General features: G+C 46.7%; 3 protein-coding genes across 4 annotated transcripts; 1 reads left to right on the top strand and 2 right to left on the bottom strand.

Annotated features, from left to right (window-relative positions):
- Nucleotides 1–319: 319 nt before the first annotated feature.
- On the bottom strand, nt 320–15,345 carry PTPN22 (protein tyrosine phosphatase, non-receptor type 22). Its single transcript, XM_026044199.1, has 22 exons — nt 15,310–15,345; nt 13,562–13,683; nt 10,210–10,318; nt 9,738–9,814; nt 8,768–8,863; nt 8,541–8,579; nt 7,990–8,061; nt 7,837–7,896; nt 7,597–7,739; nt 7,050–7,116; nt 6,877–6,954; nt 6,242–6,334; nt 5,180–5,256; nt 4,116–4,876; nt 3,688–3,813; nt 3,434–3,564; nt 2,865–2,892; nt 2,404–2,484; nt 1,983–2,089; nt 1,691–1,721; nt 1,308–1,385; nt 320–492 (listed from the first exon to the last, which is right to left on the bottom strand). Exons 1-22 carry the CDS (start codon nt 15,311–15,313, stop codon nt 428–430), a joined length of 2,445 nt encoding a protein of 814 aa, XP_025899984.1. The 5' UTR covers nt 15,314–15,345; the 3' UTR covers nt 320–427.
- Nucleotides 15,346–18,647: 3,302 nt separating this feature from the next.
- On the bottom strand, nt 18,648–23,850 carry AP4B1 (adaptor related protein complex 4 subunit beta 1). Of its 2 annotated transcripts, XM_026044200.1 has the most exons (10): nt 23,738–23,850; nt 23,273–23,497; nt 23,064–23,194; nt 22,447–22,594; nt 21,471–21,967; nt 21,112–21,195; nt 20,866–20,969; nt 20,470–20,677; nt 19,871–20,152; nt 18,648–19,631 (listed from the first exon to the last, which is right to left on the bottom strand). In XM_026044200.1, exons 1-10 carry the CDS (start codon nt 23,848–23,850, stop codon nt 19,204–19,206), a joined length of 2,220 nt encoding a protein of 739 aa, XP_025899985.1. In that variant the 3' UTR covers nt 18,648–19,203. The 2 variants fall into 2 exon arrangements, with proteins under 2 accessions (XP_025899985.1, XP_025899986.1); XM_026044201.1 differs by lacking the exons at nt 22,447–22,594; nt 23,273–23,497; nt 23,738–23,850 and having other exon boundaries at nt 23,064–23,084.
- A 193-nt stretch (nt 23,851–24,043) lies between these two features.
- DCLRE1B (DNA cross-link repair 1B) lies at nt 24,044–25,685 on the top strand. Its single transcript, XM_026044221.1, has 4 exons — nt 24,044–24,232; nt 24,301–24,454; nt 24,527–24,706; nt 24,778–25,685. Exons 1-4 carry the CDS (start codon nt 24,044–24,046, stop codon nt 25,683–25,685), a joined length of 1,431 nt encoding a protein of 476 aa, XP_025900006.1.
- Nucleotides 25,686–26,495: the final 810 nt, after the last annotated feature.

Raw genomic sequence — 26,495 nt, 5'->3', positions numbered from 1 at the left:
TAAGCCACATTTGCAGCACCCAGATTTGTGTTTTGCTTTGGTCAGTCTTTTGCTGTCATATCTTCTCACTGTCTTCACTGGAAGTCTTCACTCTCAGTTAGCACTGCATGTTTTGAAGACTCAAGTCCATCATTTTGAAGTCAGTTCATCCCAAAACAAGAAAAAAATGTCACTTAGTACAATGAAATATCCTTTTTTTTTCCAGCTTCCATCCTGTTAAAAGTTAATTAAAAGTGCCAAGCTGCTTATTTTTGTATATTGTTCTTTAAGACTTCAGTTGATAAAGAATGTGCAAGTAGTGCCTCAGCTGCAAACTTTGTGCAACACTCTGATTTGCTTAATCTGGTGAAAATTCTTATTTGGAAGAGCACTCAAGGCATGCCAGAAGGACACCTCTCAAATCTGCAACAGAATCTATACAGTTTGTCTAAAGATTCCATGTTGTTGGTGGATTTCTTGGTCCTTTAGGTTTTGAAAATCGAGTTGCAAAGCCTAGGAACAAAACTTTTTTTAATGAAACAAATTCAGTATGTAATTATAGATGTTGATCGTGTCATTACTTAAGATAATACATTTTTAAAAAACCTCTGACTTCAATTCTGAACTTTAAGATACACTTGATTTAAAACAACATCCTGTAGTTGAAAGTCAATGGCTACACTCACTTCATATAGCCTATAAATGTATATGTCAACAAATACTGTCATTATAACGTTAGTAACAAGAACACAACTAGATTTTGTACCAATCTAATAAGTGACTGATCGTTTTAATGGAAGATTCTTAAGGAAAACGTAGTGACTTTCCTCTCCTATATTATATAGCATGAGGCAGCAGTCTAATGGAAATATAACAGCTTTATATTTGTCTTCTGCTCTCTCTGTTACCACATAAAGGCCAAGTCTTTCAGATACAGGAAAACCAAATATACATTGTTCGCACCCTTTACACACTGAGAAATATTTGTCAGCGCAGGTTTCAGGGTTTGTGAACCTTCCCCCATTCTTGAAATAATTCATGTATAATGTAAATGTGTAAAAACAGTAATTATTACTTGTTATTACTCTACAGAATAGAATTATTACTCTACATAATAGAATATCTGATAATTGCCACAATAACAGATTAAAAGTATTCAGAAATACAGACAGAATCCCATTACATTAAATTAAATTATGTAGACAAGGAATTGCCTGGTTCTACTTTCAGACACTACTTCACTTGAAAGTATTAGAATTCAACCTGATGCCTGCATTCAGACCTTTAAACAAAACTTCTTATATCAGAAAGTAAAGATAATAACATACCAAAATTAAGAAAAGAGCTTGAATGGTTTGATGGGGCAGATTCTGGTGGTTTTGTCTTTGAAGATGGGCTACAAATACCTAGAAATATAGTATTAAACTCAGAGAGTTAGTGCCCATCTCAGTTTCCTGAAAAGCTGGATTCATGCATACCTATGGGAAAACACATACTGCCACATGCACACTAAGGTTAGGCACAGAGGCTGTTTCAGCCCAAGATGAAATTAAGAATTTTCCATGCTATCTGAGCTTGAATACTGCACAGTTTTAAATGCATTATTTGCTTATAACAGGGAGTGAATGCACTACTTTGTTTATTTATTTATTTTTATATATACTTGGTTAAAGCCTTTAGGAAGATGCACGTTAGCTTGAGAGATACTTACTTTTTTTCACATTTTTCAATATTTTCAAGCTCTGTAAAGAAATGTGAAGAAAAAGAGGGCTTATTGAAAAAAAAAAACACAGCAAGCATGAAATCAGTGAATACGAGAAAATGAATTCAGGTTTTGCTTGCAGTTTTACAGCAAAATATGGAAGCATTTCAAAAGCAGGCCACTATTCTGCCACCGTTTTCAGACATTTTGCAATAAGAAAGTAACACTATCCATAGCTAGAAAGATGGCTTCTTCTCACCCTCTCCTTTTTCAATCGCTTTTGTTTTGTATTCCTCTGTACCTTGCTTCTCCTGAAGCACACCATAGGCTCTTTGGATGGCATTTCAGAAGCTTTATTGCCCGGCTCCCAAGGACCGCTTGTGGAATTCCTTGCAGCGGGCTGCAGACCTGAGAACATGCACCAAAACATTTTTAGTGGTCATTCGTGAATCTTCCTGTTTTGCTTTTAAGTGCTTTGCTACGGTTTTTCATTTCCTCCAATGCCTCCGTTTCAGAAGGGGGAAGTGATGGTAATCTTCCCAGCAAGTCTCCTGGTTTCATTTACTTCCTTTTATATCTGCTAAATTCCTCTGCAGCTAAGTCCCGAAGCACGACCCTCAGTAATGTTTTGAGCAAGTGGGCCATAATCTCCTCAGCGAAGCACAGATTTAGGTTAAGTATAAAATCTCAGTTACATATACACAAAATAAATTGTCACTTACTGCCTGCGTCAGCAAGAACAAATGATTCCGGGGTTCTTTCAGGAAGCGGAGGAGGGGAGTTAGAGCGATCCCTACTTATCTCTAAGACAACAAAGATAAAAGATTTACTTAATTGGCATAATAATAATAATAATAATAATAATAATACACTGGCAGTTCAATGAGAGAGCCACAACAATGTAATATACATTTATCTCGATCCTTTGAAGGAAACACCAGACATGCAGTCAGAGATGCAACTCCCTTTAGCAGAGGAGACTGGAAGGAACATCCCAGTAAATGAGCATGGGATGATACAGTGGCTCATTAGGAAATATAAAACAACCAGCTCGTTTGGTTGTTGGACTATTTAGACAGTGAACACGACGTGTGTTGCACTGAGTACTGATTGTGAAAATGTTGACCAAGTCTGTTACCATTTAAGGCAGGCTTAGTAGCAAGCGGACCAGAAGAAGTTATACCTGATTGGCAGCTCCAGACCTTCACACTCTAGAAATGAAAAACAAGGCAGATATTTGAAATTCCAACAGTTCTATGTGATTCTCCTGCATTCACACAAGCCAGGGAAAAAGCAGTGATGTTATATGCAAACACCCACCCACACACCCCTCATGGTCCTGTAATGGAAGGCAGGATTACGCCTTGTTGTTTCACTTTACAAAGCCGTAATTAATCTACAAGATGATCAAAAGATGTTGGTTTTGGATGTGTCACTAATCTAATACTTGCTCAGCTCCTTTGTGTTCCACAGGATGAAGTGAACTCCAACAGGCCCTAGTTATCCCTCTCTAAAATAGGGACAGTATTGATCCTATTTAGCATAGGATTTTGGACAATAAATTACTGTCTAGTGTGAACTAAATATTGATAAGGAGGAGCTTGACAGAGACTGGTTCTTTATTCCTATCCTGAATCCTGAAATAATTTATGGAAAGTACGCACTACCCATTTTCTCACAGAAACAGAAAATATGATAAATAATTCGGCATAGTAGTAGTGATGGAGAAAAGGTAAAAAGATGTTTATTTACCATAGAAGGTCTCAGTCTCACTGAGTCATTAGAAACCTCTGAGCAAGATGCACCACTCCACTCCAGAGAGGCTCCGATATTTTTATTTCTGGCTGGGGGCTGAAAATCAGAAGCTGCCGGAGCAAATTCCCCTGGCGATCATGAAACACAAGAGACATCATTTCTCACCTTGGGCAGACAGAGGAGGCACTACTGGGTGCTAGAGTATTATACAACCCTAAGGAGACTCCCACTCACTGCTGGTTCCCACTTACCTGGTTCACCGGCCACAATAAAGGACTCTGGGGTTCGCTCGGGCAGAGGGGGGGGATCATCATCATCATCATCACCATCATCCGGCTGTGGCAAGGGGGCTGATTGAAGAGACATGGACAAATTACCTGCATGGCACCTAATCCAAAGCAGCATATGAAGTGAAATCCCAAATCATGCTGTCCTAAAGATATTTTTTATTTATATGGAGAGAGAGAAAAAAAAAAAAAAAGGCAGGATGAGACAAGGCGAGGCCTTTTTTCTTTCCTCAGCTCCTATCCCAACTGAAGCCCATTTAAGTTGTTCCGCAGCTGTGAAGGGTGCGATACCCTTGCACTCCTGAGCATCTACAGCCCTTCATGGATATCAAAACACAACACTCTCCAGCCTAGTGAAACCCAGGGTGAACCAGCCAGCTTGCACCACTCACCGAGCGAGGACATCCTCTTGTGGTTCCACGCTGGAGCGTGCTGGGACACAGGCCTGGCTGCTGGGGGGCTGGTCAAGGGGGGCTGTGCTGGGGCAGGCACAGCGCAAGTAGGAAAAGCTGCATCAGACGCCTCTGCAAAGCACTCAGTAAACAGTGGGGCTGTGAGATCATCTAAAGAAAGTGATGAGAAGTAAGGGTCTTCTGCTGAACAAGGGTAAGGATGGGAGCACTGCCTCCTGTTCTGCTGTCTTGAGGGGCAGTCCTCTGCTCTGCTTGAGTGGTTCGTCTCAACAAAGGAAAATCTATCCCGTTTCTTTACCTGAGAGCTTGAATAACAGGCTTTTGGCAACTGCGAACTCAAAACAGGCTTTATAGCCCCTCCATCCCATTTCTGGGCTTCGCTCTGCTGCGCGAGCACGAAAGGGGTAGATTTAGTCCGTGTCAGAGGCGCTCTGTCATGAGGCCATCTCCTGCCTACCCCCTCGGGTTTCAGGTTGAGCAGCAGCTGCTCAGAAGAGATGCTGTTGAACTCCACGCTATGGTGTTTCTGGAGAGCTTCCCCCGGGCCCCACTTTTCAGCAGCAACTGCCTTCCCACTGTTGCTGAAGTTCAAAGTCCCAAAGGAAATGGCTGGTCTAATGTGAGGGCCTCCATGCCCAAAGCTGTCGTGTAAACCTGCGGTAGACAACGATGTCACGGACGCTTCGCTTTGCGCTATAGGAGGATAACGTTGCTGTACATCCTGCTCCTCTTGCCCTGAGCTGCAATAAAGCACAATAGCATGAAGTCAAAGCCATCTAGTACTTAGGAATCTGTTTTGGTCACATCAATAAAAGACATAGGAATTATGTTAAGAGGGAATCTGACCAAATCAAAGTAGGACTCAAAGGAGTTTGCAGATCCTGCTCTCAACTGGACTGCAAATTAACTGAACTGCAAGATTCAAGCTGAATTGTCTCACGGAAAACACACACACCTACAGCAGAGTACGTAAGTGCATCTTTGTGGACTCACATGCTTAACTGGAAATACTAACCCACATGGTACTTGTGTAATGGCCTTACCAGTCTGGTAATCTCTGTGAATAAATTTCTTCCACTGGAGTCAGAAGTGGCTTTGCTGCAAGATGCTTGGTTTGCATCTGGTGAAGCAAAAAGATTTGAATACAAGACAGTGAAGAAAATGAATGCAAAGGACACAAACAAGCTATTTCAGGAGATAAAATTTGTGCCCACTTCTTTTCATTATTAATGTGGTTTGGAAATAACCAACACCAACGTGGAGCTGAAAGTGGAGGGCAGATCCTCTTGATCAGCTTCTCCTGTCAGTCCCTTTTTGAAATGACGGTACAAAGGGTCACACAACAATTCAACTGTTTTAAACACCTTAAAAAGGCCTGAGCAGACACCTCTGCCATTGCACCTCACAGGGCCACTCGTCCAGCCGTGTGAGGTTTCATTTACGACACTCCTGCACGTGACCATCCCCCCTGCTCTGCAAAGCGCTTTCAGAGGGCAGTGAGGTTTCCAGAGGTGAAAGATTTGGCCAGGAGCTATAGAACCACATCCGGACTTGATCAGTTCTCTGTATTTTCTGTCAAGCTAGTCCCTTGTCTTCTTTGCTTACAGACCATCCACAGCATATGAGCAAAAGATTCTTGCCAGCTATTTTCTCTCTCAGTTCTGTCTTGAAACAAGTACCATGTGACTACCATAGCAAGACTGAGGTGCACATCTCATTGCAGGATCCTGTTCCCAGCTCTCTAGGCAAAAGATTCATGCATACAAAGTACGCTGGCTGAAACTTCGCAGCCTTGGCCTAAGAGCAGCAATGCATTTATTTCAGCAAGATTGCAAACAAGTTCGCAGACAAGGTAAGATTAATGGCAATAATCAGAGAAGACAACAACAAAGAAAAGCCTAACCATGGATTGTTGATGTTCCTGTTTGCGCAAATTCGTACCAACAACACTTACTCTCCCAGTTACTAATAAATAGGACAAGGAGGGTAGAAAACAAGGCCCTTCCTACCAGGTCTGCAGAGAAGAGCTTTGCAGGAGGAATCTAGGTCAAAGCTGGCTTGCCTGAGACTGTAAAAGGCAGCCTGTTTATCTTGGGGACTTTTACCTGCGAAGCAGCAGAATATTCTTGGTCGTCAAATGCTTTAATCTGCCTTTTCAGGAGTTCAATCACAGCGTCATAAACCAGCTCATACTGCTCCTATATTCCGGACAAATTAAATAGTCATGAAAACCAATACAACTGTACTTGTAAGCGGTCATCAGTTACCCAAATCAAACAACATCAGCTCCTAAGAAAAGCCTTTACTTTCCAGTCTGTAGGTAGGACAAATTCTTGGAAGAGATGGAGGCCACAACTTTCAAAGCGTTGAGGCTGAAGCATTTGTTTTGGTGTTGGCAGCACAAACAACACGCTTCTTCACTGCATCTGCTCATCAGTCTGTCTCAACTGAGAGCAGTTCCCACTTTATTTTTTGTACAGTCACTTTTTTCACAGTGTAAGTATTCAATATATGCAACTCTAAACACTAAGCTATTCCAGCTGTCTACAAGGAAATGGTCAGCTACCAATTCATTTCTGCTAAATCATTCTTCTGCTCAGAAAAAGAACTTGTAAAAACGTTAACAAATCCAAGTTCTCAGCAGTGCAACAATTCTGTTTCACTCTTGCAAACCCTCCTGGAAAGAAGTTGAAGTTTCGATATTAAGAGTATACCAGTTGACGAAATTTCATGCATGTACCTTGGTTTGCACAATTGAAGGCCTTTGTGTGCGCATTTCCTGAATCAGACCGAAAATACTGAAGTTCACTGGAACAATCTTGCAAGCAAAGATAATAATAATACAGATGTAATTCCAAGCAGCTTCCAAGTCATAATGCAGTTTAGATCAGAGTCAGAAAGACTGACACTTACTCCATCCTTCAGTAGCTTTTGGGTGTAGTCAATAGCACAGATGACCCCTGTTCTCCCACACCCGGCACTGCAATGGAAGTCACAGCCAAATTGCTAGAAATGGTCATTTTGAAAACATGCACAGTCCCCTGAGAACTCTCCACCTTGTTGCAGACCAACAGTGCTGCTCCTGGTGGCAGCTTTACCTGATCTCACTGTACCCTTCTCCTCCACCTGAGGACAGCTCTGCCGCAGGGAAACCCATCTCATCCCCCTTTGAACAATTCTTCAGTCTTCCTGTGGGGACCAACCTATACATTCTTGGTCTCTTAACTATATAATCCTTGGTCTATCTATTTTTTTTTCCTGCTATCCAGCCATACTAGTTGCTCAAAGGACATTTTTGTCCTTAGAACTTTCTGAGAGGAATTTGGCTCAAATCTTGTAAGGGAACAGATGTATGGCAAAGGACCCTGACCATCCACCTGTACGGACTCTCATAAAGCAAGCAAGAAAGAAACAAGGGTGGAGCCAACAGCTCTTTCATGTCAGTGCATGAAACACCCACCTGCAGTGGATGCACAGAGGAACGTTGTCATCGGGCTGGTAGCAACGAACCTCACAGACGAGCTCCAAAATGGGATCAATGGAAGAGGGAACATCATGGTCTGGCCAGTTTGTATAGTGGAAATGATAGATGGTGCGGATTTCCTACAAAAGAATAGGAAGAGTACCCCTTCTTTTAATATGTTATTTATATAATAAAACTAGCCAAGTCACATGTCCTGCTTTGACCTTTCCTACTTACTTCATTCAGGGCCACCTTTAAAGTCCGAATCACATATTCATTTTTCTTGTCTTCAGCTTCCTGCAGAGCAGTAAGTTAGTCACATTTTATTCAGATGGCATTAGTTTCCAATGCACACGATGTGACACGGCATTACGAGGCAGATATACTCACACAGGTGATGGAGAAAGGGCCGCACTGCAGGGAACAGCCACCCTCCTCTGCCCAGTACCGCTCACATTTTTTCTGTTGCAAGCAGCAGGAAGTCTGTGGTTATTCATCTCTTATCATCTCCTGCTTTACCCTGCCTGACAAAACTCATGCTAACAACCTGCTTTTTGCTGCTGACCAGTCTCTAGTCTCCCCCTTCCGCAGAGTCACCAGGGCAGGAATTAGACCTGTGACAATTTCATGTGCAGATTTTCTGTGCTCATTCCTGACCGCCAGAACCATAGCTCTGTGCACAGTGACACAAACGGGTTTTGTGGGAGGAGAGGAGAAGGATGTAGGAGTGTTTGGATCTCACTTGTCTTTGAATCTTTTCCCCCCTCAAAGAGTCTAGTTACACTCTCGAGGTAGTTTAGGAACCTGCAGCGTGGTAAATCCAGCAGGCAAGGATTAGTGCGTATCAAAGAGAAACCTGGTGTCCTTAGTGAGGTTTCACAGAAATCGATATCCCTTCTCCCTGTCCTGATGGCAGAGGTCACCTTTGATACGTAACTCACCTTTCCCATTTCAAACTCCATACAAGCCATGACCACAATCTGGAGAAAAAAAGTTTGTCAGAAAAATCTGGACAAAAGTTTCCTAATGTCCACCCGCACCATGGCATTGCCACTGCCCAGTGCATCACAGAGGAAATGGGGTGTCTTTATACATAGCCTTAAAGAAATATGTGTGTATATGTAAATATATATATATATATATATATATATAAAAATGTGCACCTTACCAGGACTTCATACTCCCAAATCATCCTCCAGAAGTCAATGACAGTAGTGGAGAGAGGACCCTGGGTTGCAATATACGCTCTTGGCCCATAGACACCCTAAAATGGCATTCAGATTAGATAATATTTGCATAATTCACTACAAGAAATATTGTCCCTCCTGCTGAATCCTACTTCTATCCAATTAAAAAAGCCCATTAAAGACTTAGAAAGGCTTTTATCCAATCAAATTTTAGGCACCTAAATGAAATTAACTAACTTGTGAGATGTCCTCAAAGGTTGGCTTGTGGACATTGGGTGCCCTTGGCTCCCTCGAAGCCAGGGAGATGGGCTTGAGGTGAGATCTACTTTCAAAGACCATTGTTTCTGTGGGTGCCTTTGTGGGAACCTGGAGGCGAACGTCCCAAAGTGGGGTCCAACCCTAGCACGCCCGTGACCGCTGCCTGAAGAGAGAACCCCACTCCGTTCAGGAAGGTCTGCGGTGCTGCTGCGGGCCACGCAGAGCCCTCGCTCCCGACGGCACAGACAGATGCCTGTCTGCACCTGGGCAGAGCGGTCCTGAGCCCAGGGCAGACTGGAGGCGCACGCAGCCCCTCTGAGGAAGCTGCCCGGTGCTCTCTGCTGCTGCGCAAACTTCCTCCCCGCGCCCCATCCCGCTATGAGGATGTCAGGGCTGTGAGCCACAAACTGCTGCGCCAAGCAGCACACATCTCCTCCCTAGAGCTTGCTGCCTCTGGGCTGCAAGGAGCATTTCACACAGAATCACCGATTATACACGTCCTACACATGTATGGACATTGTTCAGATCAAGGCACTATTCCTGACATACTCCCAATTCTGAATTATCCTGGTACACAGCACAGAAGCTAAGTTCTGGTTCTCTCTGCTTAGCACCAGGACCCAGCTCCACGAGGCAACACGTAGCTACTACGGACAGCTCTCAGCTGCAAAACACCATGAAGCAAGGCAATACCTTGATGAAGTTGGCATTGATGTAATGAGAATCTGCATCGGATGTGATCAGAGACAGCTCCACTCTGCTGTGGTCAACTGCAGGCACAAGAGAAGAGAAGAAACAGCAAGGACATTACTGCTTGTGTGCTGGGGTAGCTCTGTGGGGCTCCCCAGGATGCAGCCTGAGGTGCTTTGGAGGAGCCCTTAATCCAAGAGCTCTTCCTCAGAGCAGACAAGAAATCTCTAGATTCTCTTTCACTCTCAAGAAAATCTGTGCCAAAATCTTGCAGAACATATTGTAATAGAGACAAAGATGAAGCCTTAAATCTGAGCAACAGAATTCGAGGCAGTTGACAGGCAGTGATGCTCTCATATGCAAGTGATCATGCAGGCAGATACTCAACGAAGGGCAGAATTGGGCTAGCAAAAAAAAAAAAAAAAAAAAAAAAAAAAGGAAGAATGAATAGGAAAAATTGCTGTTTCCAACCTACAGGGTAATATGTCCTTGTATCTGTTTTTCTTGATGTTTTCTGGTTGCTCAGAGGCCGCTGTAGGGTAGGTTTTATCCAATCTGTACTTTGTTGACTGCTTTTTCAGCTTCTGTGATGAAAGAATGGAATAAATTAGAACAAATGTGCTACAGACAACATGCTACTAGAGAGCTCGCGCGCAGTTCTCTGGGGTCAGGCTCATCACCACAAAGCCAGGTCTGCACGTATAACCCTTCCTGAAGGACTTCTCTCAAGGTTCTCACAGCAAGAACAGAGACACAAAAGTCACCTGAGAGACTCAGCAAAGCTGAAGAATGGAAAGTGTGGGACAGTGGTCACGAGGGGCTCAGGCACGCATGCATCCACAGCGAAACGATGCCTTTACACAGAACACAGGGCAACCCTCACAAATAGGGAGATGAGGGACACTCACTCCAGGTATAAACTAACGATATTAAAACACCTCTAACAACTGTCATCAGAAAAGATGGATAAAGCAATTGATTTCTCTCACTTTGGCAAAGATGCTCGCATTCCTAACTGCAAAAGTAATGGTCAAAAAGCCCTGCAGGACAAGAAATCGGAGCAAAGTTGTTACATACATCAATAAAACAGAGAGAAAAAGAAGCCCTAGAATACACAGTTGAGAGGCATGAATCTCCAGTCTTTCAGTCTCTCTCACTTCCAGGCTAAAGCTCTTGCAGTTCTAGAGAACTTGTGTGCATTTTTCCTCAAAAAAGAAGCTTAGAATTCTATTTCATTGTCCTCAGCAATGGTTTTGATTTCAAACAAAAAGCCATTTCTCTAATAGTGTCCCTGTGGTTTGACACTTTGAAGAGCAAGTCTCACTTTCTCACCCCGCCGAAGCCGTGCTTCCACAGACCGCCTGCTGGGCTTTACTGCCAGGCTTCAGGGAATTGGGCTCAAAAGGGGAAAACAGAAATGTCTGGGGTGCAAAAAGCAGAGAGCAGAGGCAAGGGCTCACCTGAGGCACGAGGTTCTCGTGCCTTGCCTGCGCTCCCGTTAGCAGCGAGCAGGAAGTGGAAATAATGGCTCAGTAGCTCATACAGCAAAGGAAAAAGAGAGTCTGCTGGTCCCGGGGTCAGCTCACCGAAATAGCAGGGTGGTCAAAGGTGCTGAGAGCAGAAGGGGTGGCATTTCCTTCCTGCAGGTATGGACAAACTCCAGCGCGTTTGGCCGTGTGGAGCTGCGAGCTCTGACACGACAGTGTGTGAACTCGTGTCCCATGAGGGCCTCGTCCCTTCAGAGCCTCGTTCGTGAGCTCTCAACGTGCATCGCTTCGAGGGTGAGTTTGCAGAACAGACCCCAACCCCGCTGCAAGGGTCGTTTTCCTGCCAGGCTGGAGAATTGTGGCCCTTGTCCTTAGGCGCTTAAGGGGTGATATTCCAGCAGCTGCAGGAGAGCAGCAAAATCCCTTGACTGCAGCCTGCTTTGGACCAGCACCCTTGGGAACATGACCCTGTTCAGGGCTCGTATGCATAGAATTTCTGTTTATGGAAATTCAGATTCAAATCAGAGTTCTTGTTTTTTAACACTAAGCTGCAGCTTTTTAAACCCTAAATTCTGATGCTTCCCAGACAAAATACTGCAAGGGCAGCATTTCACTGAGCTGGAGGGAATGAGTCAGGGAGAGGGTGCGGGAGGCACAGGACGGTCCATGTGTCCTGTCTCCATTAATCAAGAACCTGAGAACACTACAGTGAGACAGCACTTGTGGAAACAGGTGAGCAGCAGCATGTTTTCATAGACAACGCATCCATGCCATGCCATCCATGACAACACATCACATCCCTCCTGCCTCCTTCCAATGCAAAATCCACTTCCAGAGTGAGCTTTCAGGCACGGGGTTTGACTCAGCATGAGACCGGCCTTCTCAAAGCAAAGGCTCTGAATCACCTTACTTACTTACTTACTTCCCTGTCCCTGCAGAATCCGACAAAGAGCTTGTCCTGGGAAATGGCTACATGGGAAAAAGCAGGTGAAAGCAGCAAGAATCAAACTCTGGCTGTGAGATGCACAAAAAGTAAAGAGAGACTTAACTGAAAAAAAAACAAAAAAAACCCAAAAACCCTGTCATTTACAGCAGCAGCAGAGTTTACACGTACAAATACTTGTTCACATAAAAAAAAAGTAGGACGGAGAATAAAACTGTACATTTCTGCCAAGTTTGGAAATGTGGGCTGTCACAGTTGTCTCTCAAGGTTTCAGCACTTGCAAAAATAGCAGGAAACTCTGGCAGCCTCTGGGAAAACCTCTTCCCAGCACAAGAGGAAATAGAGCCCTGACCACTTCTACCCACTGTCGTTGCTAGAACATTATCTGTACGCTCGGCTCTGCAGCTACTGTGTGCACCTAGACTGTGCAGCCCTGCAGCCTCCCACTGCGCAGCACAGCCCCAGCACGGCAGCGAGACGGGGAAATTCAGCAGCCCGTGACAGTGCTTTGTTCCATGGAACAACAGGACTGCTAATGCAGGCTCGCATTAATCACTTCCCTCTGACCCAGACACCTCAGAATCAAGCACTAAACTTTTCCCAGTCTTTTGCAATGCAAGTCTTCACTGGCAGGACAAAGCAAGGTCTGGATAGCATGGAGACTCCTAAATAATCCTGAACCGCCTGCCTCCAGCTTCAGAGAACCAAAACACATCTCTAATACCGTTAGAGCTGCCGGCTGTAACTGCAGCCTGTGGGTTGCAGCCCAATTCCCATCCAGGCCACCCAAACAAGTGCGGAGCCGGGAGGGCGCTGCCAGACCGGAGCACTACACGGCTCCCAGCAGCGAGGCAGCGCAGAGCGCAGGTGGAGACACCGGCGAGGACACAGAGCTGCCCAGACCACAGGCATTGATCTGAATAGCTGCCCCTTACTCTGCGGGGTGTGTGTTTTGTGCGGCTTTCCAGAGAAATAACAACAACAAAGAGATCTCCCAAGTGGTGACTAGAGATTCCCGACAGAAACAGATATACCAGAAATACAACAGACTTCAACGGGAAGGTGAGGCAGGGGCACTGTGCTCCTCGCTGCACCCTCACTTGTGCTACCAGCGCAAAGTGAAACCGTATCTTGACAAGTGCATTCACAAAGGAGGAAACAGGAAGCATTCTGAAAATTATTTTAAAAGCATTTTTACTTTCAATACAAAGTATTAAGCTGCTCTTCTGCATTTACATCCTTTTTCTTCTAGTTAACTCCTATATCTCCTTCTGCTCTAAAATTTATAAAGAAATCTCACTGTCACATGCAAATCTCGTCCCCGTTCGGGGAGACGTGACTGAGAGGTTCCCTTTAAAATGAACTGAGACACAGAGATGTGCCTTGAGCAAACTTACCAAAAACTCGTCTACAAATGCTTCTTGGTCGAGCTTCTTGCTTTGGGCCCTTTCCAGGTTTTGCAGCAGAATCTCCCTTTGCTCCATTTTGCAAGAGACAGAGCGAGCCTGGTCTGGCAAACCTGGGAACGGACATGTCAAATGTGTGTCACAGCGGAAAGCACCAGCCTGGAGAGCACTTGCTTCAGCCTGTGGTTTACTGACTTCATCACAAGTCTAAAAGGAAATTAGTGCGTAACACATACCATGGTCAAATTAAAAAACAAAACACAATCTGGGGCCCTAGCGCCTCCTTTTTAAACCGCATGCGATTCATTTCTACCCCCAGAGAGAGTAAGCAGCACTAAGCCGGGCTCTTCAGCCTCTTCTGCCACCCAGCTTTCATCCTACTCCTTTCACTAGCAAACCTCACTCGCGGTTCAGAGCCATACACTGCAGACACGACACGTCTGCCAGAGCCTTCGACTCCACACTCCCTGTTGGGAGAAAAAGACATAGAAACAGGCAAAAAGGTTAAGGGCATGGTGCCCTTTTAAAAGGTTAAAACAGGCTAGACAAGGGAAGCAGGAATACTGAGTTCTATGCCCATGATCACAGCTACAGTGAGAGTCCTTCAGTGCCGGCTGTACAAGCCTGACAGGCACTAGCTGGACAGAAATGTGATGCTACTTCAGCAACAGAAAACATGGGCTTATATCTGCAGAAGCTTCTAAATTACAAAATTGGGGAAGATTCTCCTGGAAAGCATGACCAAGTGAAAATAAAAAGTGTGCTCTAATTTTAGCACCATTTCCAGTCATCATTAGCAGCTTGGCATTGCCTGTCAGGGAATATCTGCACACACCAGGTCACAGGAGACTGCACTGCACTGCAAAGTAGCCAGAATAGAGGGTTTCAAACCCAAGAGGATCTTGTGACTAGAAGAGTCCCTAAAACAGTATGCAAAATCCAAAATGTGAAGTTCCCCTTCACATTTGTAACTTTGTGTATTTTCCACATTAACAAATCATTAAAGAACTCTTAAGACAGATGTTGAACATGTGAATCCACTCTGTACATTTTATTTCTCTGAATAGCACAACAGTTTCCAAACAAAGAAGTATTTCCCATTAGCATACTTCAGGTCAATTCTTCATCAATTGTTCTAATTAACCAAGCCAAAAACTCAGCTTCCTCTTTTGTAGGGTAGCCCTCTCCCTTTCAATTGTCCAAGTTCTCCTGGTGAGGAAAAAAAAAAGGCATATGTACATATGTATTTATTTTAGAGAAAGAATTCAAGAATTCAAAGAATTCTTCCCAGACTTATATCAGCTTTCCCCTCATTAAATGTATTAAGTGGTACACTAAGTAAAAATTTACAGTGACACAACTGTAAAGCTATGCATGCAGAAAAGCGCTTTTTGTATGACTGATCCTTAATTATTTTGATTGTCACGAGTATGTAACGAGTTTAACTCAATATTGTGGTAAGGAATTAAATCCTGACACCATGAAATAGATGAGAAATTTGATGTTGACCTGATTAGTACTTATGAAGACATTAAGATCAATGCATTTAGCAAAGCCGTGTTTTCTCAACTATAAGCAGAGTTAGATGATATACAGTGGGAGAGGATAGGATGCCAGTTGGGCATCAGTGGCTAGCAAAGCAAGGCAGAAGGGAGAAGGGCATTTGGAAGGCCAAGAGAAGCAATGAAACAGAGCCAAAAATTCTAAGGCAAACATAACAGCAAATTTTGTATGCTCACCCATCCTCCAGAGGACTCAATGTAGCTTCTCACTTGGGAATTTCCATTAATCAATTCCACGAGCTGAATGCGATGGAGCATAGTTGGGACTTTCTTTGCAATACACATTGCCAATTTCACAGAAATGGCAAGAAAAGCTCTCTCATAGCAGAACTCAGGATTATGGATACTCCAGCTCCTGCTAAGGGAATCCACTGCAGCCCCAAACTTCTCTACCTGCAAATACCAAAAGGATGGTTTGAGTTTTCTCTTTTTAAATGACCACGTGGTATGAAAGTTTTACCTTAAAATCTGACAAACACCTTCTTGTTCTACCCATGAACAAAGTGGGTGACACCCTGAGAGTTCCTGGTGATACCCCTGCAACGTAGGGCATTCTAGGCAGGGCTCTCCTGTGCAGCTCTCCATATTATTGTGGCGTGTACAGACAACAGGCAAGCATGGTGAGGGACCAGGAAGGAGAGCTGATAGTCTAAGCAGAGTTGCAAAGAGCCTTAGCTTAGAACCACGTGCAGCACTTGTCCCAAAACGGCACTTGCACTGGCCCAGACTGGGGCATCCGGTCTCCTCCCCTCTTCCTTCATATCTCTTGTGCACACAAGCTCTCTTCAACTCCGAACTATAAATTGTCTCCTACAATGACAGATCAGCTCAGGAAGTTCCAGGACTTCTCAGATGACAAAAAGCAGCTCCTCTGGAAGGGAACAAGCAGAGAAGTCACGAGGAATCACCCACCCATGTAAGCGGGTCCTACAGGGCTTTGTTTAGAGTCTATTCTGTCATCTTATGCACTGCCCCTCACACAGGAAGAAAGGCAGGAAGGCTTCTGGATATCACATTCCTTTCCTCAAACACCTCCTGCTCCCACAGCATAAGCTGTGCTCTTCCCTAGGCATTTGCTATTCTCCAACAAAACGAGAGCAAAGACTAATCTACAAAGAGCAGGTCCAGGGCTAGTCAAAGAGATGTGCATTACCTTTCCCTTGAGCACTTCAGCAACAACAGGTGAGGAATTTTCAAAATCTATGTTACACTGGTCCCCTATGCTTCGCAAACGACTGGCAATAACAACTGGGTCAAAATTACTTGCAGTTTCCTCTGCAGACTGCTCAGATCCTAAAACAATGAACAGAAGCAACAAGATACGGGATTATTGCATAATACATGAAAAAGCAGAGGAAAAGAAAGAATATAAACTTGCAGCTAACAAGGTTGGCAACTTCAGATGCCACGTCCCGGTCCAGCCGCTCCTCTGCATGTCTGGTTGACATGCCTGTACTTCAGCACTAGGAGCCCTTTGCAGGGGCCTCTCTACACCAGGGATTGCAGAAGGATTCCCTGAGCTGCAGGCACTTCACTAAGTGGAGCCTTCACAGGCAAACAGGCTCTTTCCCGTGTGGTCGAGACAGCTAAAGCAGATGTAGCCACATCTAATCCGTACTACAGAAACAAGGAATAAGCTGACTTTTCTTCAGGGAAAGCTATATGCACGCTTCCATAAACCTTTTGAGAAATCTAAACCCGTAACAGGCTTGTGTTTGCATATCTCTAAATCATTTTTCCACCACGGGAAGGCAGCCTTCCAGCACCCCAGCTCTCAGCAACACAGAACTATATAACACCTTACACAGTACGTGTGGACATATGCAAAGTACAGCAGCAGAGAGCTGCTGGGTACCTTGCTGGGTACCAAGTGCAATCACAAGACACGGAGAACACAATTTGTAGTCTTCCCTCCAGAGCCTTCCCGTTTCCTCAAGCCCTCTCCTACCAAAGCAGACTGCAGCTTGGTCTTTCCAGGATTCAAACAATTAAGTTGTTCTCTCTTCCCCCCAAAACAGATATAACTCGTAAGTCATCACAATGTGCATTTTAAGAAATGCAACCCCAAGCTGCAATCCTCCTTCCTTTAAATTTTCAGAACTCCTTTCTATGATCTTCAGCAAACACGAAAACTTTTCTCTCATTTCCTACCAAACTGCATCCTTACCTCCTGAATCTTTCTCCAAACATCGGTAATCAACTTCCTCTTCATTTAGGAGATCAGAGAACAAGGCTTCTACAACATATTCTGTCTGTTTCTCAAAAGTGCTCATTGCAGTAGATGGCTCCCACTAGCTGATATTCAAAAGAGTCAAAAATACACCTGCAGCTGCTTTCCTTTCCAGGTGAGTGGCACCTCAGAACGACAGTTTCCTTTTCACACCAGAGGTCCTTCCTTCTGGGAAAGGCAGATCAGCAAGACTCCTCCCCAAAGAGGACTATTTCAGATATACTCTTACTGTCCCCACCAAGCGATGGGCGTGGTTTCATTTCACAACCAGCTGTACAGCTCAGACAAAACGCACATTTAGAAGAAGACGAAGACGGCTGGCGTGGTCATTCACCTAGAAACAGGTCCCTGGACAGCAGGCTAAGAAATAAGTCACATCCTAGTCAGGGCTTACAATTAGTGTAGCTACAATTGAGTACATGTAGAATTGCTGACAAGCTAACTATTTATTTTTTTCTGAAAACTGCCTAATACGACGTATGTCGTATACGTATGACGTATGTTGTATTATGTGCTCCATAAGCACAAGAACCCAGCACAGGCTTAACAGCACTAGGGACTGTTCACAGAAACCCTGTCACAGTGAAATACACTTGAATTCACCTGCAGTTAGCATGCTTAACATTGCAATTTAGTTGTATATAACTGCAATATGAGACTGAAATAAAAGAGTTAATGAAAAAATCTTCCATAAAGCAGCTGAGACAGATTCATATTTGTAAGGAAAACCAGAAATCTAAAATTTGATGCAACTGTAGCATTCCTGTGAAGTGTCTGGAAAGCATACAGTAGTATAAAAGTGCAATATAGAATCATACAAAAAAAATAAATTTTACAGAACAGGTTTAACAAAGCCAGTTCCTCACACTGTATTGTAAAGCCATTACAGTAGCCGGTACACTTGAATCTTAAACCAGGGAGCATTCTTTAGGGTTTTGAGGTTCAATAAACTCGGACTTTGCATCTGTATTTGTACTTTGTATCCATAATGGATTTGTATCTGCAGAGGTGGATTAGGAATGACATTTCCTGTCTTGACCAAAACTACTCAAGCCCCAAAAGCAAAGGTTTCACCATGAGAAAGGGTTCTCATGGCTGTAGCAAGGAACTTTTCACAACACTACGAAGTCCAAATCTCTCTAATTTTCAAAGCAGAAGTGCTGTCCTTGTGATACCAGTCCTGAGGTTCACAGAGTATTTTTCAATTTCTTCCTACGTGAGGAACCCAGGTTCCTGAATAGATTAAGGAATCCTTAAGTGAAAAAAAAATTCCCTTCCTCCCAGGTAGCATTTCCCAATTATTCTTTTATTTGAATAAAGGAAACATGAATCTAAGTAATATCATTTTTGGCACAATGACAGCAGCTAATTAAAGTAGTCAAGCTATAATATTTTATTCACAAAGAACACGTCCAGAAGCTTGCCAACAGAAAATGAGAAAGGAAGCAAGTCCCTTCTACAGACATTGGTAAATCATCAGCCAGCTTCCCAGTCCACACTAGTGCCTTGTGACAAGCACTGGAGATGCCACCACTTTTATGACATGCTAGAAGCAGCAGGCTAACAAATGCATTGTCTTGTCCTTTCACCAGCCCATAAGAATTTCATTTAATCAATGACCACTTAAGAGTAATGCAATATCTACCAGCTCACCTCATGCTTGTGGTTGCTACATATGACGGTCCCCACTGCCCGGGAGGGAAGGGCTGCTAAGGCTCCTACAGTTTATAAGTTCAAAGTCAGCAACAGTTTATGGCAAATGAAGCCACAGGATAAGGAAAAAAAAAATAAAAACAGTTTCCTGTGATCTCAGTAAGCATCCTACTGGGAGCAGGGGTCAATCAGGATTTCAGGCCAGCAACTGTCCCCATTACAGTCTCTAAAACAGAAATAAAGGCTTTCAGTGCCTCAGGCTTTGCCTCACTCTGCTTCACGGAAACCTGCATCTCTGAATCCTCTGTCTCCAGCAATAGTTCTGTTAGGAAGAGGCAACCAGTGTCATCCTGAGCACTGAGATAAGCTTTCCATGGCCGGACCCCAGCTTTGCTCATAGCAATAGTCTGGATATGGACCACATGAAGAGCAGTCTGTATGGTATCCGAGTGAGCCGCTCCACGCCAGGGCAGAGAGTGCTGGCAGCTAATGTCCAGGTTCAGCCAGGTCTTCTCAAACTCTTCTGCAGTCAGATACGTGTCAGGAACTAAGGCCAGGCTGCCTGTATCAGGATGAACCTGGAGGACTTCTTTATTCCCTTCAGAAATTAGCGACTCTGAAATGAAATCAGAAACGTGAGACACATCATCATCATCTGATGCTGCTCCCTATTTCACAAAAAACATCTAACAGGATCACCAAATGATTAAGTCTAGGATCATGACATCTTCAGCAGCATCTCCCTAAAGAGATGATGATCAGCCAGGCACTGCACAAGAAAGAACACTAAAGCAACACTCTCCAACCACTGTGACCTTTCTCCAAACGATCCAAGATGAGGACAAGGCTGCTTACCTGCCCTGTCCTTGGGGTCAGTAAAAGGAGAACAAGCATAAGAGGATTCCACTGGCTGCTGAGCAGTGACAAGTGCCCAGGATGCTCTGCCATAAACACATGCCAGGGTGTTAAACTCTGAGGCCCACGTATTCACTGGCCGTTCAGCTGGATCTTCTAGGAGCCCCAGAGAGGGGTCAGACTTGGGGCCGCAGAGGATCCTTTTCACTTCCTCCACACCAGATTGCAAGAGGCGATAGTAGAACAATCCACGGTCACGTACAGCCATGTCTATCTCTTCCTCTGGAAATCAGAGGGATACATATTCACATAACTGCATCATCCTGATTCCCCCTAAATAATAACCTTTAATTATTAAAAATAGACAGATTCCCCAGGGTACAATTTAGGCCTGTTACACTCACCAACCAGGCAGCTTGGGACTAAGTTGCAGCCTAAGGCATAAAGCCACCTTACTTTGCTTCCCTGGATGGTCTCCTCTTAGATACAGGCAGTGCCCAACACGCGGCATCAATGCACAGGGTTCACAGAAAAACAAGGTGCCCAAAAGCCAGTACTATCACTTCAGAGAAATAGAACATTCGGCAAAGTGAACTCACCTATACAATAATGAAGTAGTCGTCCTAGCATGTCCTGACACTCAGCAGGACGAGACAGGAAAAGCCGCACTAACGCTGTCAGAAGCTCCATCTTCACTGCTGGAGACATCTCTGATTTCACATTCTCCACAAAGTCCTCTAAAACATAGGGAGCATTTTGTACTTTCTCACCATGTGCCCCCAAGAGCCAAATCAATGCTTGTTTGCCCTGAAGGAAACAAAAAGCAAATAGTAAATTGTCTCTGCTTATCAGAAAGGGTTAACACGAAATCAACTGACACAAGAGGACAAGTCTTCTGAGGATTTCTTCCTCAGGCCAATCACGAGTCAAAGCAAAGCAAGGCAGATTCCATCCATCCTCAAAGCTGTTACCTTAAGGGCATAAAGCCACCTTACCTCGCTGTCCTGGATGGTCTCCTCACAGCCCGGCAGTGCCCGACACACTGCATCTGTGCACTGGGGACACAGCCAAACCAGGTCCCGAAAAGTCTGCACTACCGCTGCAAAGAAACACACCACTCAGCATCCCCCAAGGACCCTAAAAGCCCAGTGCCTTCTGGAACCTCAATTTCTGGGACCACAATCCTCAACAAGGCAATTTCTTGAAAGCACAAACCAAGCCAACAGCCTGCAGATGATTACCTGAGGTTATATGCTCCTGTTGAAGCCCCAAAAGCTCTGTCAAAATCGCCACACACTGCTCCATGTATGTCCTTGCAATATTGCCTGCAGGAATACCAAAGGACATAAAAAGCAACCTTTCATCACGATAAAATCCCTGAACCTAATTGTTTATCACAAGCTCATTTAAAAAAAACAGTCATTCTATCCTAAAAAGGCAGTCAGATGACCTAGCTACTCACAGAAGGGACATGGTGCTTTTTCTGCAGCCATATCTACATATACCATTATACTATTTACAGTCATTTACTTCAACAGAAGAAGGCACACCTTAAAGACTGAAGGTTGCAGCTGCTTTGGAGGGAAGGCAGAGCTCTTACCTATGGCAAAGATGGCCCTTTGGGCAAGCTCTACTGACACATCAGTGCAATAGTCCTTCAGCTCCTCCAGCACTTGCTGCACATTTTCATCATTCACCAGCTCACACAGTATTTCCATCTTCTGGCATTTGATGTAGTGAGGCTCTGAATATGAGCAGAAGAACTTCTTGTAATGGCTGCTAAAGTGGCCAGGGAGGCTACCAAGGATCTGGCGCACGTGACACAGAGCTGTAAAGCAGAGCTCCCTGCTCTCAGAGGTGCAGGCAGACAGCAGTGGTCCTTTCACTCTCACCAGAACATCTGCCTGCACATGTGGGTACTCCTTGGCCAGCACGAGGAAAAGCTTGGTGGCTGCCATCACAACACTGATGCTGCTGTTTTTGAGATATCCATCTAGCAAATTGAGTATGTCAAAGAGTTCCTCCTCACTGCGGGGCTTGTAGCGCAGAAGGAAGGCAAGTACCTCACTCTGTCCCCATTGATCCAGATCAGGCATTCTGCCAAGAAAAAAACACGGTTTCCATGAGTCAAGAAGTGCACAAAGATCTGTGATGTGCAGAGTAGTCTTTGAGTTTGTTATCATCTCATTTATAACCCAATGCTATGTTTTAGATGTAGATGCTACAATTTTATCTCAAGAAAATTGATCAGTTTACACATACAGGCACATCAGTCACATGCACCTCCCTCTGTGCTCTAAGTCAGAGAGAAATCTTGACAAGATCCCTGAGCAGAACACACCAGCAGCTGAGCCAGTCTTCCCAGAAAAGCAGGGTATCTGAGATTTCTCTTAAGACTTTAGCATAAAAGTAGTCTAGTTTCTCTTAGGATGAGCATCCTCATCTTGGATGCCTGACTCTTCAACCTCTGAATGGTTCATTCACTGAGCAGCCCAAAAGAACTGCTCTGCTAATGCATGAAATACAAGGATTAGAATTATGCTTCCAGCACCAAACTAATCTTGAAGAAAACAAACCTGTTGAGGAGATGGTGGGCAATGGGCTTGTTGATGACAACTCCTCCCTCTTTCTTCAAAATCTCTTCTAAAGCTCTCAGACAATTCACTACTACAATAGGATCCTGGTCACGAAGCAAACTATATAGCTCATTCACCAATGCACCATCTGCAAAGAAAGGGGCCCCTATATCAAATTCTGTTGATATGTTCCAATTTAATCACTATCCATTGAATAAGGAGAACTGGTCAAAAGACCTTGCAGCTTTATAATACCTGCCTTTCATGGAATTTTGCATTAAAAAATGTGTACGTGCTAGAATGACAATCAGCTAATCAGACACTAGAGGAGAGGGCCAGATAATAGAGGCAGCAGCATAAAAGCTCATGTGAAATGTAGACACTTGCAGTGCCCGACATCTCACTGATGACCTGACACACATGAGCAGAGAACTTTGCTCCTTCCCTCTGTCTCACCCCCACAGCAACCATGGGACAGCTCAGTGAACCCAGGACAGATTACAGATCTTTACACGTTTTTGTGAGCAATACCTGAGTGTCGAACATTACCAAGTTCTCCCCAGGGTGCACCCTGTGGCAAAACACAAATCTGAGCGCTGTATGTGAGGCCAGCTCACCCACTTCTGCGTCCCCTTGCAGCTTCTGCATCTTCGCACAGCCCAGGACCGCCGCTCTCCTCACGTAGGAGGCCTTGTCTCGCAAGCCGTTCAGGACGGGCTGCTGGATGTACTCCTGGATCCCGGGCATCCTGCAAAGGGGCGCACGGGTGTCACGGCCAAGGCCTGGCGCGCTGAAGGAGCCGAGCCCGCCTGCCCGCAGCGCCCACCTGAGGCTGCACATGCTGCGTAGGGCCAGCCCGCGCACCATGGGGTTGGGGTCCGCGCAGTCCTTGCGCAGCGAGTTGATGGCGAGCAGCGCCAGGTGCGGCTGCCGCGGCGCGTAGCTGCACATGTACAGGTACACGAGCTTCTTCTGCAGCACGTCGGCCGCCGCGCTCGCCTTCACCATCTCCGTGAAGAGCCCCGACACGTCCGTGCCCTGCGTCATGAGCCTGCGGGGACAGCGCCGGGCTGGCACCGCGCGCCTCGCGGCACGGGCGGGCACGGGCGCCGCGACAGGGCGCTACACGGCCGGGGCGGCCCGGTACACGGCACGGGCAGCACGCGGGCCGGCACATGGCATGGGCAGACACGGCACAGGTACCATGCGGCCCGGCACACGGCAGCAGGGGCCGTGCCGCGCAGGGCAGCGCCCGCCCCGCCCCGCCCCGCCCCGCCGTGCCGTGCCGTACCGGATGACGCGCTGGACGACGCCGCGGTAGCGCAGCCGGTCCGCCTGCACGTGCGGGTTGGCCAGGGCCCGGCGCAGGTCGCGCAGCGCCTCCTCGCCGCCCAGGTACGGCATGGCCGCGGCGCGAGGACGGCGCCGAGGAGCAGCACCCCGGAACCGCCCCCGGTACCGGCCCCGCCGCCAGTGCCGCGCGCAGGCGCCGCCTGGCCCCGCCCCTGGCCCCGCCCCCCGCGCCGGCCGCGCCTGCGCGGCGCCGCCCGCCAAATCGGGCGGGAATCGGCGGCGCGGGAGCGGCGGGTGTGCCGCCATGAACGGCACCGTGATCCCCGGCACGCCAATCGCCGTGGACTTCTGGAGCGTGCGGCGCGCGGGCGGCGCTCGCCTCTTCTTCCTCTCGCACCTGCACGCGGACCACACGGTGGGGCTGTCGAGCACGTGGAGCCGGCCCGTGTTCTGCTCGCCGCTCACCGCGCGCCTCCTGCGCCGCCGCCTCCAGGTAGGTGCCGGCCCCGGCCCCGGCCCCGCCGCGCTGGCCCCCGGCCTCGCTGACCGCCGCGCCCGCAGGTGCCCGCGCGCTGGATCCGGCCGCTGGAGGTGGGGCAGAGCCACGTGCTGGGTGACGGCGACACCGTGACCGTGACGCTGCTCGACTCCAACCACTGCCCCGGCTCCGTCATGTTCCTCTTCGAGGGCGCCTTCGGCACCATTCTCTACACAGGTACGGGGTACGGGCCGGGCGCTGTGGGCGGCACCGCCGCCATTGCCGCGCCCTCACGACCGCTCCTCACAGGCGACTTCCGCTACAGCCGCGCCATGCGGCAGGAGCCGGCGCTGCGCGGTCGCCGCCTCGACCGCCTCTACCTGGACACCACGCACTGCGAGCCGGGCCGCCGCCTGCCCTCGCGCTGCCGCGCCGCCCGCCAGGCCGCGCGCCTCATCCGCGACCACCCGCGGCACCACGTCGTCGTGGGTGAGCCCCGCGCGCGCCCTGTGCCCGCCCGCCTGCCGCTGCCCGCGCCCCGCTCACGGCTGCCCCCGCAGGTGTCTACAGCCTGGGCAAGGAGGCGCTGCTCGTGGAGCTGGCCCTCGAGTTCCACACCTGGGTTGTCGTGAGTCCCCAGCGCCTGGAGCAGATGCAGCTGCTGGAGCTGCCCGACGTCTTCACGGCTGAGGAGGGGGCCGGCTGGATCCGCGCCGTGGACGTCGCTGAGATCCGCTGGGACACTGTGGTCCGCTGGAACCTGGAGCACCCCACCATTGCCATCCTGCCCACCGGCCGGCCCGTGAAGGTCACGCACCCCAAAATCTACCCCGTTCCCTACTCTGACCACTCATCCTTTGAAGAGCTGTGTGAGTTTGTGGAGTGGCTGAAACCCTGCTCGGTCATTCCTATTGTGCGGGACAGCAATTGCCAACGTTACTTTGAAAAATACCTGTGTACCGACCGCCGGACTCTTCCCGACCTCAACACGTCCGAGCCTGTGCAAGAGTTTGCAGAGCAGGAAAGGAAAGAGAAAGGACAGAAACTTGTGCGTCCACTGAAAAAAGCTGTCCAGTGTTCTGTGCCTCGAGGAGTTGTTTTTGAGTCCCCAGAGAAATACACTGATAGGCGTGAAGAGGTTGGAGACTTCAAGGTTCCTCAGCAGAACTGCGAGTCCAGTGTTTGCTCCGAAGAATGCTGGGCTTGCCCTCCCTCACACAAGGAGAATGGGGAGGAAACGTTTGGCCAGGATCCCCAGAGGCAGCGCAGGGCAGCGCCGCGGGACGGAGCACGGGCAGCAGCGGTGCCAGCTAGCCCTGCTAGCCCATCGCCGGCTTCCGAGGACGACGTGCCCAGTGGGTTGGCAGAGCAGTATTTACTCGCGCCTTTAAATATCCTGAAGCAGAATTCCGTGGAGAAATTTGACAAGGTAGTAGAAGAATTCTTAAAGAGGGAGGAAGCATCCTGAGATTTGTGACACTTGCAAAGACGGTTGATAATAGTGATTCTAGCAGTCTTACAATTACATTCCATTCTTGACATTTCCCATGACAAGATTGCTTAATTCTGAGGCTGTGTTCTCTTTTATTAGCAGAGAAGGCAGCAACTTGAACTTATTTGTATATGTTGAGATTTTTCTTTCTTTATTTTGTCATATGTTGGCAAACATTTGTGTTAAGCGTTGACTGCACTCGGGCAGAGCAGTTCTGCTAGGAGCGTCCCCTGCATTTACTTTTTAGTCTTTTGTTGCAAAGCTGTTATCAGATTGAGCAGTAGAGGGCGTGAGCTGTCTGCAGCTGAACTGATGGGTTTGGATGTTATGAGAGAAGCAGAAGCGAGTCCGAGAGTCTAATGTTCCTCTTTTTATATTTTTGTAATGACCTGTTGACAATGAGCAGATCATTCCAAGATGCATTACAATATTATGCATTAAATTATGTTTCAAAAATGTGCTCAAAGAAATCTATTAAAAGAAGTGCCTTTAAATCTGCTAATGAATTACTTAATACCTCCAAACATAGTAGTGCTTTTGCTTCTTGCCAAGTGCAGCTGGCTGCAGCTCTGCGCTTCTGAAAACATCACCTTAATGTTAACTATAAATGCTCTTTCAGGTCACAGGCTGGGAAAGTAGGAATTATGGATTCCTAGGTTCCCTTCAGAATGGCTTACTATATCCTCTGCAGTCTCTGCACTCAGGTGTGCATGTTTGAATCTTTCTGCTGGACTGCAAAATGCTTCTGGTAACTGTAAGCATTCTGACAGGAGCTCTGCTTTCCTG

Source organism: Nothoprocta perdicaria, unplaced genomic scaffold, assembly GCF_003342845.1.
Source record: "Nothoprocta perdicaria isolate Ctin4 unplaced genomic scaffold, notPer1 scaffold_353, whole genome shotgun sequence".
In the NCBI taxonomy this organism is placed as follows: domain Eukaryota; kingdom Metazoa; phylum Chordata; class Aves; order Tinamiformes; family Tinamidae; genus Nothoprocta; species Nothoprocta perdicaria.
Note: the sequence above shows the minus strand (reverse complement) of the source record. Positions and strands in the feature narration are given on the sequence as shown.

Excerpts from the sequence above, each read along its gene's own strand:
- AP4B1 (XM_026044200.1), bottom strand. The coding sequence starts at position 23,850 with ATGCCGTACCTGGGCGGCGAGGAGGCGCTGCGCGACCTGCGCCGGGCC. Across the intron at positions 23,498-23,737 it reads GTCGTCCAGCGCGTCATCCG|GCTCATGACGCAGGGCACGG; the intron begins GTACGGCACGGC and ends CTGTCCCCGCAG. Across the intron at positions 21,196-21,470 it reads AAGGGCCATCTTTGCCATAG|GCAATATTGCAAGGACATAC; the intron begins GTAAGAGCTCTG and ends GTATTCCTGCAG.
- PTPN22 (XM_026044199.1), bottom strand. Across the intron at positions 3,565-3,687 it reads TATTGTGGCCGGTGAACCAG|GGGAATTTGCTCCGGCAGCT; the intron begins GTAAGTGGGAAC and ends CATGATCGCCAG. Across the intron at positions 1,386-1,690 it reads ATTGAAAAATGTGAAAAAAA|GTATTTGTAGCCCATCTTCA; the intron begins GTAAGTATCTCT and ends CTATATTTCTAG.
- DCLRE1B (XM_026044221.1), top strand. The coding sequence starts at position 24,044 with ATGAACGGCACCGTGATCCCCGGCACGCCAATCGCCGTGGACTTCTGG. Across the intron at positions 24,233-24,300 it reads TCCTGCGCCGCCGCCTCCAG|GTGCCCGCGCGCTGGATCCG; the intron begins GTAGGTGCCGGC and ends CCGCGCCCGCAG. Across the intron at positions 24,455-24,526 it reads CGGCACCATTCTCTACACAG|GCGACTTCCGCTACAGCCGC; the intron begins GTACGGGGTACG and ends CGCTCCTCACAG.